General features: G+C 36.2%; 1 protein-coding gene across 5 annotated transcripts in view; it reads right to left on the bottom strand.

Moving 5' to 3' along the window:
* Nucleotides 1-18,195, bottom strand: part of LOC103706522 — a 32,215-nt gene that overhangs the window by 4,535 nt on the left and 9,485 nt on the right. For 4 of the 5 annotated variants that reach the window (XM_026804459.2, XM_008790653.4, XM_039133829.1 and 1 more), the window contains 4 exons: nt 15,567-15,783; nt 11,537-11,592; nt 8,175-8,288; nt 6,554-6,740 (listed from right to left, as the gene is read on the bottom strand). In XM_026804459.2, the coding sequence (XP_026660260.2) occupies nt 6,554-6,740; nt 8,175-8,288; nt 11,537-11,592; nt 15,567-15,783 (574 nt within the window). Of the gene's footprint in view, nt 1-4,768; nt 4,855-6,553; nt 6,741-8,174; nt 8,289-11,536; nt 11,593-15,566; nt 15,784-18,195 lie in introns of all 5 variants that reach the window. The other variant, XM_039133828.1, reaches the window with a different exon arrangement.

Below are 18,195 nucleotides of genomic sequence, written 5' to 3'. Positions count from 1 at the left end.
ATTGGTTAATGGTTTCAAACATAACTTACTTAGCATAAATCAATTTTGTGATAAAGGTCTTAAAATTTCATTTGAAGCTTCAGTATACATAATCACAAATCCTAAAGATAATAGCATTGTACTTATGGGACATAGGCATGGAAATATTTATATAGTAGATCTTCATGACTTAGCCAAGAAAAATGGATTATGCTTAATCTCTAATGAAGAAAAGAAAAATGAAACAAGTTGGCTATGGCATCGTAGATTAGGACATGCTAGTATGGACTTAATCTCAAAACTAGTCAAAAATGATTTGATAAGAGATGTGCCAAAACTGGTTTTTGAAAAAGATAAAATCCGTGGACCATATGCATTAGGAAAGCAAACAAGATCATCTTTCAAATTAAAGAATATAGTGTCAACCACTAGGCCTTTTGAACTCATTCACATTGATCTATTTGGACCTACTAGAACCACAAGTCTAGGAGGAAAAAAGTATGGACTAGTAATAGTGGATGACTTTTCAAGATATACATGGGTCTTGTTTCTTGCACATAAAAATGAAGCATTTTCAGTCTTTTTGAAATACTATAAAAATGTTATAACTGAAAAGAATTTTACCTTAGTTGTAATTCGAAGTGATCATGGAACTGAATTTGAAAATCAACACTTCGAAGAATTCTGTAATTAAAATGGTATTTAACATCAATTTTCAACACCTATAACGCCTCAACAAAATGGGATTGTTGAAAGAAAAAATAGAACCTTGGTAAAAATGGCTCGCACAATGTTATGTGAGTCAAATCTTCCAAAATACTTTTGGGTTGAGCTATAAATACTGCTTGCCATATTTTAAATCGTGTTTTAATACGTCCGATAACAAAAAAAACTCCTCATGAACTTTGAAAGAATAAGAAACCAACTGTTAGATATTTTAGAGCATTTGAATGTCGATGTTTTATCTTAAACAATGGCAAGAAGGATCTAAGCAAATTTGATGCCAAGTCAGATGAATGTATCTTCTTAGGATACTCTACTTCTAGCAGGGCATACAGAGTCTTCAACAAGAGAACCCTTGTAGTTGAAGAATCAGTAAATGTTATTTTTGATGAGTTTGATAGTGAGTCCCCTAGGAGGAAACTATTCTTGATGATGATGCAGGAATTATTGAGTTTGAAAAGATGAATCTTAATGACATACCAAACCAAGAAAAGGAAGATGAAAAGGAAAAGAAAGATGATCATGCTCCACCACAATCTCAAGACTTGTCAAAAGAATGGAGGTATGCACATGGACATCCCAAAGACTTAATTATTGGTGACCCATCACAAGGGGTAAGAACTCGATCCTCTCTTAGAAATTTGAATGACTATCTTGTTTTTGTTTCACAAATAGAACCTAAAACTTATGAAGAAGCTGAGCATGATATAAATTGGATTAATGCTATGCAAGAAGAATTAAATCAATTTAAAAGGAGTAATGTATGGACATTAACTAAAAGACCAAAGCATAATTCTGTAATTGGAACAAAATGGGTTTTTAGAAATAAGTTAGATGAAAATGGAATAGTTACAAGAAATAAAGCTAGACTTGTAGCTAAGGGATACAATCAAGAAGAAATGATAGATTTTGAAAAACATTTGCTCCTGTAGCTAGATTAGAGGCTATTAGACTACTTCTAGCATTTGCATGCTTTATGAACTTTAAACTGTATCAAATGGATGTAAAAAGTGTCTTCTTAAATGGTTATAGAGCAGCCCCCTGGTTTTGAGAGTCATGAATTTTCTGATCACGTATTTAGATTACACAAGGCACTATACGGTTTAAAACAAGCACCTAGGGCATGGTATGACCGACTAAGCAAATTTCTGTTAAACAATGATTTTAGTAGAGAAAACGTAGACAAAACATTCTTTCTTAAGAAAAAAGACAAAAATCTGCTAGTGGTACAAATATATGTAGACATCATATTTGGTGCCACTAATGATAATCTATGTAAATAATTTGCTGAATTAATGCAAGAAAAATTTGAGATGAGTATGATGGAAGAACTAAATTTCTTTCTCGGATTACAAATCAAGCAAACTAAGGAAGGAATTTTCATTCATCAAACTAAGTATACAAATGAAATACTAAAGAAGTTTGGAAATGAAAATCGCAAAGAAATAGGCACTCCAATGAGCCCCACTAGTAAGCTAGACAAAGATGAAAAAAGAAAAAGTGTAGATATGAAATTCTATAGAGGCTTAATTGGATCTTTACTTTTCTTTTGTCTCCTTCCTAAAACCCTATTTTCCACTCTCCAATCCCTTCCAATCAACTCCAAACAGTGTTAGATTGCTTCCCTAAGCCGTTAGATCAAGACCTAAGGAAGCATTTGGTGAAAATGGGACCCAAGCGAGCCGTTGCTAAGAGATCCAGGAGAGTCTCACGGCCAACCATTGTAGAAGGGCGTTCTAAAGAGTTTTCTACAGTGCCTCCACAAGGTGAGACACGTGCTGAGCCTCCTCCACCTCCTTCCCCTTCAGTTCAACTTGCTAAATATGCGGGGAGACCGGTAACCACGGGAAGAAGGATCCATTCCGAATTTTTGGATCAAGAAGGGTTCCGGTTGGGTGGTTGGATCCGAAGGCAAGGATGGGAGTATCTGTGCTCCCTAGATTTAGTGACCTATCCGGGCTTAGTTCGTGAGTTCTATGCCTTTCTAAAGGTCGGTCCGGAAGGGTTTGTGTCCAAGGTCTGAGGAGTATGAGTTCATGTTTCAGAGGAAAGCCTAAGTGAGTTGTTTCATCTCCCCTGCGAAGGAGCCATACCAGAAAAACCAGAGAACAAGATGAGAGCTCTACAACTGATCTTTGAGAGATGATTATGATTACTCAGAAAATGTAATAGCTAGTTCTTTGTTAGCTGAGATGAGGCTATTGCATAATTTCATAGGTAGGATTCTATTTTCAAAAAGTGGGAGATTTGATCATATATCTGAGCGAGACTTGGCCATTATGGAGCATGTTATTCAGGGTATTCCTCTGAATCTTCCAGCTATGATGATTAGGCAGATGCGTGAGGCCATATGCAAATCGAGAGTCTCCTTGCCCTACGGTATGGTACTCACTTTGATATTCAGGCATCATGACATATGTGTAGAGGGAGAGATATCCAAGCATTTGCTATTCACCGACACCTACACTGCACGGTCCCTAGTGTGCATGGGTTATGAGAAGGTGGACGGTCAGTGAGTGCGTGGAGGTGTAAGGGCACATGCACCAGAGGCTGATACACCAGAGCTTGGAGACTATCCCTGAGTCTGAGATACCTGCGGATCATCCTACAGCACATTCAGAAGCAGGACCTTCATCATCCACACCTACGGGATGCACAGAAGAATTTTGGAGTAGGATGACTGAGCATTTGTCAGCTCAGGTGAGGACTCTCTCTAATGGCATGATGAACAGGATGGACAGTATGACTGCTGAGATTTGAGAATTTTCTGCTTAGCTGACAGGCCTCAGAGACCAGGTGACAGCATTAGAGAGAGAGGCTCATGGTCCATATGTGCCCCGAGCAGCTGAGTCAGAGGTTTCGGCACAAAGTCACCCAGCTCCCAGAGGTCCACGACAGACAGTCCCATCAGGCCAGATCTTCCCTCGCCACTTATGCGAGGAGGATGAGGACTAGATCACAACCTTTAGATTCCCCCTAGGCTCGATGATAGCACTATAGGAGTACATCACAATTAGTGCCTAGGATTTATCTAGTTCTCATATGCATTTTACTTTGTTGATGTATTTTGCACCTTATTTGATGAACATTGTACTTTTGGCATCAGTGTACTACAATATTTCATTTTGATCAATGGAATTTGGATTTTATCATTTATTGCTTCTAAATATCTATTGCTATACATTCTTTTGATGATAACAAAAAGGGGGAGAAGTAAGAAAAGAGAGAAGTTGCAATATAAGGGAAGAAGTAAATTTGGAAATTAAATAGGAAGAGATTATATTCACTTAAGGGGGAGCAATAATGTAAAGAAGTTGCGATATAGGGGGAGAAGTAAGTTTGGAAATTAAATAGGAAGAGATTATATTCACTAAAGGGGGAGCAATATGTAATAATGAAAATTTTCAGAACAAGAAAATCTGAATTTTCAATCAAAATTTCTGAATTTGGCACATACTCCTCATGCCTCGATACATAACCTGAAACTCTTGCTTTATCTCAAATTTTTTAAAGTTTCATCTTTAATAAAATACAAGAGAAAGGGGGACCAAATCAAAAGTTTAAATTGGCAATATTTGGATGAAAAAGGGGGAACCTTTCGCTTTCAAATTTAGAAAAGCTGAAATTCAGCAACTCAAGCTATTTCTAAATCAAAACTCCTAATTTTAATACAAGCTTCAATCTGCCCATACTCAATGTTTTGTAATCATCAAAAAGGAGGAGATTGAGGATGATAGTGTTATTTCGATGATTAACACAACCATTGAGGGAATATCAAATTAATAATACAGTTTAACGTGATACATTACTAATGAATACGACACCCTCGATACATTCATGATATATTAAGAGAACGAGATCAAGACGTCTTCCAATAATTAACGAGATAAAATTTGTAGTAGAAAAGTGATAGAGAACTCTTAAATCTAATTCAGCAAAGTTTCAAGTGAAATATACTCTTAAAGGCAAAACAATAATTTTCATTGTTAAGGGTATGTAGCTCTATCGTGGTATACACTCAAAATTACTTGAAATATATTTCATTGATTATATGAATTAGTCTAACCTTAAGATGCAGGAAAGTGTAGATTGAGTCGACCCCAGAGGAAGTGGAGTCGACCTTGGCACACCTTGGAACCATCTGGTACACCCCTGCAAAAATGGCACAGATGAACAGTGAGTGGAGCCGATCCCATGTATCCTTGAGCCGACCCCAAAGAACCTTGAGCCGACCCTAGCTTGAAGCCTGAAGAAAACTCTCTGGAATTTTCTAAGAAGGCCGACCCCAAGTTTCCTTGAGCCAACCCCAGATGGAGCCGACCACAATGGAGCCGACCCTAACTGAACATGAGCCGACCCCAACGATATGTGTTCAAAACCATGTCTCTAGAATTCCTGAAAGGGTCGATCCCAATGGAACTTGAGTCGACCCCACTGTAGCATGGGTCGACCCCAATAAAGGTTGAGTTGATCCCAGTGAAAACAGTCGAAAATACAAGATTCTGTGGTTCCTGAGAAGGCCGACCCCACTGTAGCAGGGGTTGACCCCAGTGAAGTTTGAGTCGACCCCAGAGAAGGTTGAGTCGACCCCAAGTCAAATGAACAGTAAGTTGAGTCGACCCCAAGAAAGTTTAGGTCGACCCCAGCACGGGCAAAGGCATAACGGTTAGTTCTGCAGAAGTGTTTTTTAAGCTTCCAACGGCTAGTAACGGCTAGTTTTTCAAATCTAACCAATGGGGAGTGACAAATAGAAGTTGAGAAGTATTTAAAGAGACACTATACTTAGAGGAAAGAATCTTTTGCAAAAAATTAATAGCATATTCAAGAGAAAGCAAGCCCAAGTGCTCTTCATTTAGGTTCTTCATTCAAGTCTCAAAAAAGAGGTGGTTGAGCAATCTGAGTGTGCATTCAACAGCTCCACCAACCCATTGTGAAGTGAAGTAACCTTAGCAAAGAAGAGAAAAGCATCCTCAAAGCAATAACTATTTTCTCATCTCTTCTCTTAGTATAAAATTGTTATATTTGCTCATCTAGGAGTTTCAAATTCCTTCGTCTTAATTACTTTGTAAGGTTTGTTGGTGAGCCCGCAAAACCAACATAGATTTTTGGTGATCCCGGAAAACCAAAGTGTAAAGGTTTTTGGATTGTGAGCTCGGAAAACAATCCAACTGTAATCCGCAGGATTATAGTGAATTCCCAAGGGGACGCTTGGGGAGTGGACGTAGGTGCTTAGGAGAGCACCGAACCATTATACTTCTTGTGTGTTTGCCTTGTGTGTCTTTCTATTTTCACTACACGTACTTAACTAGTATTAACTAAGCGATTCAATCATCTATCAATCTCATTAAGGAACTACAAATTTATAGAAACCAATTCACCCCCCCCCCCTCCTTAGCTTGTCACTTTGGGCAACAAGTGGCACAAAGGAAAAAAATGAAGGGAAAAGAAGGAACAAAAACGAACTAAGCTCATAGAATCTCCACACAGTGGCATTCTGTGAAATATAACGGCTGCTGGAAGCAGTCAGTTTTTTTTTATATATTAAAGGCACATAACAAGGCAAAAAAAAAAAAGAAACTACTGATTTTAGTGCACTCTGGATGATGTGAGCAGGACATATTGCAATTGTTATATTTTCTAAAATACAAAAATGATGTTCAAGAAGCAAATAGCATGGGCTCTCTTTGTTGGCTCAACAGAACAGATTAAATCCACCTTATAGACACAGCAATTGTCATAACTTCCTCTAAAAGGAAGAAAAGAATTGCCATCTTCAAATTCCAAACTGTGGAATGAGTTCTGCATAATCTTGTTAGCATGGAAGAAAGCATATGTAACCAATGGAACTTACCTTAACCTTGCAAATCAAGCTCAGAGAAATGCTTTTTTTGGAATGAGAATTGGAAGTTTTTATTGAGAGCAATTTTAAAGCAGAATTTGATATTGGCCAGTCTTGACATATCTTAATGAAAGCATCGACTCCCCCCACCAAATGAGCTGTGAATGTCTCATCTCTGTCTGAGTACTCAAAGGAGTGTCTGCAAAAGAAAAATTGTCAGTTGTAACAAACAATGGAAAAAGAAAAATTAAGCACATATAGCATTTCAACAACAAATTCTGATGCAACATCATAAGGTGTCTATATAAGCAAGCGTTTCTTTCAAATGTGCGGCGTGTGCTAAATCAGCGTTACATGTGATCAAGAGATACTGGCATTTCTTTCTTTAGTTCAAAATAGTCATCATTATATCCACCTTTATCGCATGCCTATGTTACCGTAAGGATAGTAATAGTAAATTATAATATTGCATAGATTACAAAATAGCTATATATTGTTTCTTGTCCAAATTCTTATTGATTCCGGTCTAGGCATGTACGATCATCAAAATTTTATCATCTCTTCATAGCTGAATGTTTTAGACATATGTTGCAGTTTCTTCCAAGGTTCGCAGCACCAGTTTTGGTTCTCATACTGGTAGCATGTTGGTACAGTGCCAGTATGGGTCAATTCATGGTACCAAGGCTTGGTACTCTCCTCATACCAGTATCATTTTGCTACCTGTATGGTAAGATATACCTGGTATGGGGTGGTATGTTCTAGTAAGGTGATCCGCAGTTTCTTCACAACTGCAAATAATTAAACATTTGATTTAATAACCTCAACTAAGACTATGCATTCAGTTCAACACTTTCTAGAAATAGGATGCCAACAAGCAGCACCATATAATTTTGACTATAAAATCTAAATATGCTGATCACTGAACTTTTCAACTTATTTTACTAACGCACGCTTCTACTCATTAAACATATCTTTGTGAATGTGTGAGGGCTGCCTTAGTAAGTTGCTTGAAAGTTAACAGAAGAAATAGTTGATAATTAAGGGAAACTCCAAGCATATCACAAAATCATTGAAAATCATACCCTCCTTATTGTTGCATACAATTTTCCCGCAAATGGAACCCATAATATTAGCAGTCGTGTCTATATGCTCAACTAATGAACCATAGCACCCATGGATTTTATGTTATTTATAAATAATTTACAAGATACTAGTCCCAGAAGCTTCTAGGAAGCCACATCCATTTCCAAATCTTAGTCCCAACTTGGTATATGTCCTAAAAATTAAATTCCTATCAAATTGAGCATTTTTGTTGCTCTCTCTTTTCTTTCTTTTATCCTTCTGTTATGCATCTTGTTTAAATGTAAGTACAAAATGATAGATCTTTCCTATATCATACTATTTAACATTATTCTATATAAAGGATTTTGAAGTGCTTCCGTGCCCTAAAATATTTTTCCCTAGCCTCCACATAAGTATAAGATCAATAGTTAATTCAATTACAAAACCAAATAGCTTGCTCATCACAACTACATTTTGAAGACACATAAAACCAAAAGATGTTTTTTTTTCTTCTTTTTTTTTTTTTTTTTTTGGTGGGGGGGGGGGGGGGGGGGGGGGGGTGCGGACTTACCTTGAATTGTTTGCATCTTTCACCAATAAGCGTCTTAGAGTGCACAAAAGAATGCGATGCTGAACTTGCCTTAGGAACCATCCCAAGGAGGACCCAGTCAGAAAGACAAAATCCCTGCAAGATCATCTGATCATCTTAATACTGAAATAAATAAAAAAGTGAATGGTTCAAATGACAAAAGCTAAACATTTTAAATTGCAAAATATGTGCAAGGAAGAAGCAAACCCTAAAAGTATAATGAAATTTTAGCACAAAATTCATGTGAGGTAATTATGAACAAAGATATTGGAATTATACATAGGGAAGTGAATCTCGCATAGTAATTGAAAATCAAGTAAAAGAAAAAGGAGTGGGCGACAAGGTAGACAATAGACACTTTCAACTTAAAGATATCTTTTAAACTTAATCTTTTATTTGTAGTTTTCGCCTACTATATCCGAATCTAAGTTGAGCTTTGACCTATCAATGGAACTAATATCAGTTGGATAACAGACTCTGATCCAACCAAGGACAAGGAAAAAATGAATAAATAAATCCTGATTTTGTTTCAAACGGTTTGAATTCTTCACAGAGTAAAAAACGAGAACAAACATGACAGGGAAGACATATCAGAATTAGCACAAAGCCCACATAAGTGAAAGTTCAGTCGGTAAATTTGCGGTAATTGTCACAACCAACAAGCTTAGTCTCAATGAGGTCAGCCACGTAAAGCTCATTAAGTTGTGATTCATATCATTATATCAAAGAACCAAATTGGTATATTTCACAAATCACAGCATATAGCCTAACAAGTCACCCCCACCCCCCTTGCAATCGAAAGAAATAAAGCATTGAGGGTAAATCATATAAAATGTTTCCAATTTAATTACAAAGTTCAGTGTAAGGTGATTATATATTAGATTCCCTGATTTTTATTTCATATTCAGCAATCTTCGTACCACAAAACTTCTTTCCAGCGAATTCAAGTAAACTGAGAAGTACCAAATTCATGCCCAAGCAAACAATTATCATAAGAGAGTTGCTAAAATGCAAAACACTGTATATATATCTCTTATCGTATATGTTTCAAAGTGAAGTCAGATTTTTCAGCAATGTTTGCATCTTATCAACCCAGATTTTCAAGAGACGGTCCTAGACCTTTTATCATAAATCTATATGGTTACAAAATAAGCTGTGAACGCACGACTCTCATCAACAAGTAGACTCCTTATTTGTCCAAGCAGGATACCTATTGACTCAAACTTCCCTCTACAAGGCTAGAGTAGGAAATAAGAAAGAAAAAAGAGAGAAAAGAAAAAGACAGTGGCAACCACGGGCTGAGAAGGAGGAGCTCTGGCAAGAGTGGCGCGTCGGCGGGCTGCGTCCTCCGAGGGACCTGCAAGAAGCCGGTGGCCGGGGCTTCCGGCGGCGGCCCTCCGATGCTTAAGTCAGAGGGGGGCTTAATTTTGGGATATCAAGGCTGGTTATCTTGCAGCAAAATCCCCTTCCCCTCCTCCCAAAGAGTGCATCCTTTCCTATAAACTTTTCATGCAAGGCAATCACCCAATAGGATGACCAGCTGCAACTTGGCCTCTTTTCTTCCTTTACGAACTCCTTGCTTAAAAGAGTTCTAGCTTAGCTGATGGCCAACCTCCTAATTCCCACCTTTGGCTATACATAGTAAAAATTGCAAGCAAGGATCTTTCATTTGAAGGTCCTCCTATATTTCATTTGAAGGTGAACTTCCTCTTGTTCTTAGGGCGTATAACTGCTTCAGAAACTCATCCCAACAGCTGCGTCCTAAGCATTTCCTTATCTGAAATTTTTTAAGAGACTGGCTTCCTCACCCACACCAGAAACCACTTCCACAACCAATATCCTCTTCTAGTAACTGAGATATTGTGTCCTTCTTATCTTGTAGTCAAAAAATTCCGCTTAGGACGCCACACCAACACCGGCTTCGGAATCTATCTAGGATCTCACTTATACTTCCACTTTCTAAGCACTCCCATATCATAAACGTTTTTGAGAGATATATTTCCCTGCAACCACATGCAAAAATTGCTCCCACACATGCTCCAATTTGGGCTGCCAAAATCTAACCCACACCCAGTAACCTGCCCAAACCCACCCAATATAAATGGATAAGCTAGGGTTTTCAAAAGCTAGGTTGGTTTCAGGTCCAACCCAAAATCAACCCGATTATAAATGGGTGGATTCAAGTCTAGCCCTTGCGACCTAATGGGCCACCAAGGGTGAACCAATTGGAAACCAGCCAACTCTAGACACAACGTAGTTGACAGTTCTCTAATACTTCCTATTGGCCTGATACACTAATAAGAAAAAGGTTATAGAGAGTGACCACCAAGTTGGGCAACAAGGGTTTTGGCATGTGGGTTTGTATTGTAGATAGTTTTATCATTAATTAGTTTATGATGATCGTCATACATCATAATTCCTTTTTTTTTATTATGATGATAATTTTGAAGTTACAATTGATTTTGTTGATTGTATGTTTTGCATTAAGTTTTAGTTGTACTATTGACAAGTAAAATGGGTCAGTGAGTAGGTATGGGTTTATGTAAAATAAATGGGCTGGTTATAGTTTACATTTTTTCAACCCGAACACGACCCAATCTGACCTGAACCCAACCCCTACCCGCTCTTTGCCACCCCTACTCCCAATACAAGTAACCAACATAGGAATTTACCTTAGCATCTTAGTCATCCATCACATGATCCCTCGATGATGGACTCTCAAATCATAATAGAAAATCCTAGATTGGTGGTACCCTAACAATGATCATTTTGATTAATAGGCCTGCATAAATGAATTTTTTATCAAGAATCCAAAGTGTTAAAAGTTAAAACCTTGATAGTCCCATATTATTGGTTCTCTCATTAGAGAATCCTTGTTTTCTTCCATCATATCTGCGAATTAAAAAAGCCTCTTTAGATACAACCTTGGACTGTGCATTGTGCTAGAGGTGGCCCTAAATAGGAATTCTCAACAAATGAGGATCTATAACACCAACCCCAACTAGTTGGAAACTTAGGATAAGGCATGATGGTTATTGTTATGATGGTTATGGTTATGGTTATGATAGACACAGTCTTGGATTACAATCAGATAACCTTGTCTCTTTATGATCATGTTGCTACATAAAAATCATTAAATCATGTGTTACATCAATGAGAAGCTTCAGAACCTTTTTCAATATTTTGCCTCTGTTGCTTACATTACCTGATGTTTTCGTAATACTGTTACAAGTAATAAAGAATTATAACACTTCTGTTTAAGATTTCTGTAGTCTGGAAAGTAGGTAGAGTACAGGCATACATCCAGCATTTATCAAGGAAATAGAATTATGAGAGCACCATACCTTAAGGATTTTACAGTATCAATTATTCCATTTATAAACACATCGCTAGGAAAAATCTGGACAAACCACAAGTAGACTGAATTAATATCAAGACAAAACTTATCAGTAGAACTTCATATGAATAGATTACTAATAAACAACAACAGAAATCATGAAATAGTTCAATCATATAAACAAACATATGAAGACAAAAAAGTAAGTAATGAGGTTATAATCCTTAAAAGATGACAATATGTCCACAAACAGTATAGAGAAGATACAAGATTCGAAGACCATGAATACATACCAGGAGTTTTTACATTCAGAGCCAAATACATTGATTATAATTTGACAAAGATGAAATGACACTTAGTTAGTTAGGGAGAGCACTACAAATATCCAACAATCAGCATTGAACTATCTTGCATCCTTGCCAATAACAAGCTGTTAGTTTAATCCATACGAAATTTTATTGACATTAACAATTGTATAAGCATGCATAACCAGGACTATACTACCGCTGGAACACTTGGATACAGGGTAGAGATAATGCAGATATACTCAGTGAGTCATAATGTTCTATTCATATCAAAAGTCAGTTGAAAACTCAGAGAACAAAATATAACCAAGAAATATAGAAATTATAGTAGAAAAATCTCATGTCTTTAAGAAAATTTGAAACTCATGCAATTACTGTATTTCATTTCTGCACATTAATTGTCATTTATAACACCGTCAAAGTAAAGGAAAAACAATTTTATGTGCATACAAGGAGTGAAGCAGATTTGAAGTTATTAAGATAAACGAGTAAAAAAATGTTTTGAAACAATGAGGTAGAAAGACTATATATTGTCGACAAAACTGGTTGGCTATGTTGATTATCTCTATGAAAGCTTGAGCATTAAAGTTATCTTTGAGTGGTATTCTTTAAATAACATTCTACCAAGGGCCTCTCAAAATAAGCGCCTCTCCATGGGCCTCTCAAAATAAGCGCCTCTCAAGGGCTTCTCAAAATAATTTCTAGGTTCTGTGACAGGGATTTTCTTGTCAAAAGTAGCTTTAGCTAAACATTTGACACAAATTACAAACGGGTAATTTCTTGTTCAGACTTTGGACCCTAAAGCAAGTTATAGGGTGCTCTCAAAGTTGTGTATATCATGCTTCGACCCATAAAGCCAATATCACTTTTTGGTTAAGGCCACAATATAGTAAGTTAGCTTTTATTATATCTTAACTATAGGTTGTCTCAAAATCCAATAAATCCTTAGCTTTACTCCAATATTTAGTAGGTTTTCACCAATCCTTCTCCAAAGAAAAAAAGAGAAAGAAAAAGATCACAATCCATACTCCACATCACAAATTCAAATTTTAACCATTCAACATTAAAAGGTCAGCATTCACCAACAAATAAATAAAAAAAAACCTTCCCCCCATCTTAGAGGTATGAACAAAGTATCTCAAATTCTCAACTATACATAGGAAACATCAGAAGCTTTTTTTATATGAAAAATAGGATGCTTGAAATAAGTATCCGACAGACATCCTATAAGTATCTTCAAGCATCGGTATCTAAACATATTTGATATGAATATAACATACAACTTGAAGTATCCACACATTCAAGCTACCCAGGAAGGAACACAATATGCAATAGTCAAAGCATCATATAGTACATATGCAGTATGTGGGTGCATATGCCAGTGAATATGAAATTAGTATTTTAGAAATAACTAAATATAAATAACTCAACAATAGATAAATGAAGTTAAAAATAGAAACAAATATTTAAAATTAAAAAAATATGCACTTTCAAACTTTTTTGAGATCATATTTAGTATGGTGTGACATGTTAACCTAAAAAAAAATTAATTCTCTACAAACTATGCTCAAGGCCAAATACTGCAATGAACGAATTTACAAATTACCAATGAGAGTAATCAAAAAAGAAGTAATAGAGATACAAGAGAAATAACTAAGTTTAAGGTATCTAACTAGTGAGCAAGACTAGTATTTAGCAACTATTTTAAATAAGTAACTCAAAAGCAAATCTTCTTTATCAAGAAGCAACTTATCATTATCATTATCACAATCCGTATGTGCCTAAGCTCCATAGGGAGCCACATGGGCTATCTAGGCACTTGGTTGCTGACCATTTGGGCCATCTCCAATGCAAAGTGACCATTAGGGTGCAACCACACAACATGTGCATATTTTCTCCAGAAACAAAAAAAACCGCATATGCTGTTGCATAAACCACTTTTGAAAACATCGGCAGCTACAAAGCACCAATACCTAGAATTTTGTTCACTTCACATTATATCAAAGCTTCAAGATTTACAGTTGCAGGGATATAAAATAACTAGCATCTAGTATTGCCTCATCCTAGCTGCATCCTACTTTTTCTAGATTTGTTGTGCCAGCATATTTATATCATGCGTATCCATATCTTGTAACTATGAACATGCTTCCTAGTAGCAAATAGATAATTCTAGATCAGTGCTCTGCAATCCAGCAAGGTCGATTGAGTCAACCCGCCTGGTCCATCACCCGAGAGCCTCGGCAAGTCAAGTCTCTTAGGAACCTAAAATTCGAAAAAATCAATTTGACTAAAATCTGGGGAACAGTGATTTGAACCCATGACCCTTTATACAATAACTAAACTTCCAACCATCAAGACACATTTGATGGTGTATTATTATCAGGATTTATTATACTTAAAGCAATATCTATGTAATTAGATGAAACAATTTTAAATAAGTTGCGATATCTCAATAATCTATACTTTCAATAAAAAATCAATTTTTCCCTTTGGTCGAAAATGGAAAAAAACATATTCACTCATTCTTTTGGATACTTTCAAAGCCTTGCTATTTATAATAATTAAAAATATCAATAAGCTTTGCATACTTTCTTATATTATATAAAATTGTCTCACAATTTTTCAAAAGTAGAATATTGAATTATTATTGTAAATTTATCATGCTTTTTCCTACTTGCCTAGATTTTTTTAAGATTTCATTATTTCTTGACATTTACTTAGTTTAATATTTATGATGTTACAGAATCATAGAGTGACCCATGCAAGGTACGCGGTACCGACTGTACCGACGTACCGGTGGGCATCGGTACCGTTACGGTGCCGAACCAAACCGAGCTGAACCGGTACCGTACCGATGGGGCTAAAAACCCAAAAAAAAAAATGGAGCCGGTACGGACTGGTCGGTTCAGGCCGGTACCGACTCGGTATGGGTCGGTACGAGTCGGTACGGGTCGGTACGCATCGGTACCGGTCGGTACCGAAATATGTAGCTGTACCGTACCGGTAGGGTCCGGTACCGGTATGTACCGGCCGGTACCGGCAGACCATGGACCCATGGTTGACCCACGATTGAACCATTGAGCTGTAACCTGCCACCTAAACCAAGTTTGTTTGGGTCGACAGGTCGCAAGCACTATATTGCACATGTATATTTTGTCAAAACTAAAATCAATGGTAAACGATCCTAATGATGTTATTTACATCCCTTACCTGCTAGATATGGTAAACGAAAATAACTTGTTATTTCGTTGATCCCCTTAATCAATGTAAGAGTAAATAAACATAGACAAATCAATGGAGATCAAATAGTCATTTGGTTTACCTAATAGATCACATCCCATTTAAATTGTTACTCGTTTGTTGAAATGCCCTCAATTTTTTGATTAAAATCTTTATAGTTTTTTTTGTTTCTTTCAAAAAGCATAGATCTTTTGCCAAAAAGGATTAGTTCTACAACCAAAACTTGTCATATTCTATGTATAACAAGTTGGAAAAACATCTACAAATTAGTACTTTATATGGTTCCGTGTCTTTCTAACATTTCCATCCATTCATATAATGACAAGCCTAAACTTTATTCAAAAGAAGAAGAGCCTACTTTATTTTTTATGTTGTTTTTGTTTTTTATGATATTAAGAATTAAATGATTTCGAAATCAAAGCATAATTTATTACCTAGGTGCCAAGTCAGAATGGGATGGAGAAGCAAAATGCACAAGCATAATTAGAGTACCTCCACGCTCTTTAGCTCCAAAGTCTTGTCAACAACTTCTATTAGCAACTCATGGTCCATGACAGTTGGCTCTCTAATGCAATCCAGTTTATGTCTAAGAAGGAAGCTGTCTGAGGTTGGAATAGGTGTCTTTAGGGACAACCTAAGACAAGTGCCTTCGAGTTCAATAACCTTTACTCCAGATAACATGTATTCAATTTGTCCAATTGCTTCAGCCCTGAAATGGACAGCAAAAGACATGTGTCGGAATAAGGAAAGAAAAGGCACATCTACTGTCTCAATGTGCATAGGTAACGAATAGAAATTTCAAGACCAAAAGCATTAAAGTACTAACTTTTGCAAGTTAACATTAAGACAGTCATGATTATAATACATTTGAGACAAGGAAGAAATCTAAAACATGGTTACCAAAAAAATGATGACCGAAAGAAGTTGGACTAAGGTGGTGTTTGATTGCAGAAAAAGTGGGGAGATATCCCCCACCCCCCCACCCCCCACACACTTCTATTTTTTGGTCGGGGAGGTGGGGGATATCCTTGCCAAACACCAGTAGGGCCATTGAATGGAGACTTATACCACGTAGGGGTATAAGTGGGTCCACATGGTATAAGTCTATTCCACCAAAATGGTGGAACAGACTGACACTGCAGAATAGGCTAGCCTCCATTCCTTTCAACTACCATTTTGTGCTTGCTCACCTTATAAACAATCAAATAAGTCAAAGGGCAATTTGATTTTTGCAATAAATCCAAGCTATTGCAAAGTTCGATGCACATTATATGTATCTTATTCCCTTCACTCAGACCCTGCATTTATTCCTTCAACCAAACACCAAAATGGTCCTGTTCCGCACAATACAAGGGAGACATCCCTTCCAAAATCTGTTCCGCAACCAATACCCCCTAAGGGAACTTGACCAAAAAAATAAATAAACTCACAATATGTTAAGAGACAATGTAGTAATTGGGGTCAAGCACAATTAAAGATGGAAGCATCATATATGTAGCTTATATATATTTATAAAATAAACTTATTGCAAAGATAATTCTATTTTAACAAAGACAAAAGCATGTAGATACAAATGCATTCGTGACATATCAATTTTTGTTCGCAAATTTGAGGGCAAACCAATCAGTTCATAGTCCAATTGACACCATTCCATATAGTGGACCTGAGATAATGGTTAAATTTGAGTAAGTAAAGATGTTAAAAATCATACTAATTTTTGCTTTCCAGAATTATTTTAAAGATGCTGGTTCGCTAAATGCTAATAAGCAATAACTCACTAGCAATTATATTAAACAGAGTATTCAATTATGATTGCTTTCTAGAAAATGTTTGCACGTATGCTCTAAGGGCATTCCCTGAAATTCTAAATAGGTGGTTCATCATGTTTTAGTGTTTGGAAAAATAGTAAACTTAGCACTTGTGTGAAAATGCAAAAAGTTCAGCATTTGCACAAATAATTATTTCGATACCGAGACAGAGCATTGAGCAATGCTGAGAGCAATGCACAGCATCAGTTATCATTCATCAAACTATATCTTTGCCCTAAAGTTGTAATCGATATCTACAATCTTCTTTATCTAGTGATGATCATCACATCTGATATCCATTAATAGGAAGCATGGCTTGCATTTGCAACCCACAAAGTAAAAATCCTGTACCATCCTACTATTTTAAGAAAACAGACAAATGCATTCATTTGCTTGGATGCTTTATCACCTTAAGCATCAAGCTGAACCATCATAATCACATACAATATATTTTCCATATGCATTTGGTTCAGATATTCTAAAACCAATTAGATTTAGATTAATTACAGTCAACTGAAATGCCTAAGAAAACAATATCTTCATCTGTAAATTAGAGAAGAAAGCCAGCCAATTCACCACTGGCAATAATTTAGACCTAGAATTGTTGACTACTCCTTTTATTTACTTCAGGTGATCATGCCGACAGGTAACAAATTATCTGAACTCTTCAAAATATTGTGCATTTTTCCTAATACTGTATATGTGTGAGAAATTGAGATTTAAGAAAATGAAACAATCCACATATGCAACTTTAACACAAAAATATGCATATAATTTGATAGCACTTGTTTCATTGATGTAGTTAAATTGCATCTTTTCAGGAGTAAGCTGCATTCAAACCTATTGTTTAGGATGTTAAAAACTGGGGTCTGCACACAAATAAGTAAATATAAACAAAGTTAGAGCAAACTGGAGCAGATTTGACTTCCATTTGCTACCAGTTGATACAAAATTAGAGAAATCAAAAAAACAGAGACATCAAAACAAATTGAAAAAGCATAGATGAAAAGAATAAATTTCTCCCTGTAAAAAATTAAAAAAAATAAATAATATTAGTACAAAATGTCCGATTAATACAGAAGAAACAATACCATCATCATTCCTGATCAAAAACCATACCCATAATCAATAACACTTATCCAATTACTTAGGGTGGGCTTTACATAGATTCCTTCACCACTTGATGCTCTCAAGATTTAATTCCATTCAAAGAAGTATGTTTAAATTTTTTTTCATATTTTTCTTTCCTTATTCGAATGACTTCATTGATTATTTTGCGAGTGATTTCATTTGTTATTATTAACAGAGCAAAT

Source organism: Phoenix dactylifera, chromosome 14 (genome assembly GCF_009389715.1).
Source record: "Phoenix dactylifera cultivar Barhee BC4 chromosome 14, palm_55x_up_171113_PBpolish2nd_filt_p, whole genome shotgun sequence".
Taxonomy (NCBI): Eukaryota; Viridiplantae; Streptophyta; class Magnoliopsida; order Arecales; family Arecaceae; genus Phoenix; species Phoenix dactylifera.
This window is presented reverse-complemented; position numbering and strand designations above follow the sequence as displayed.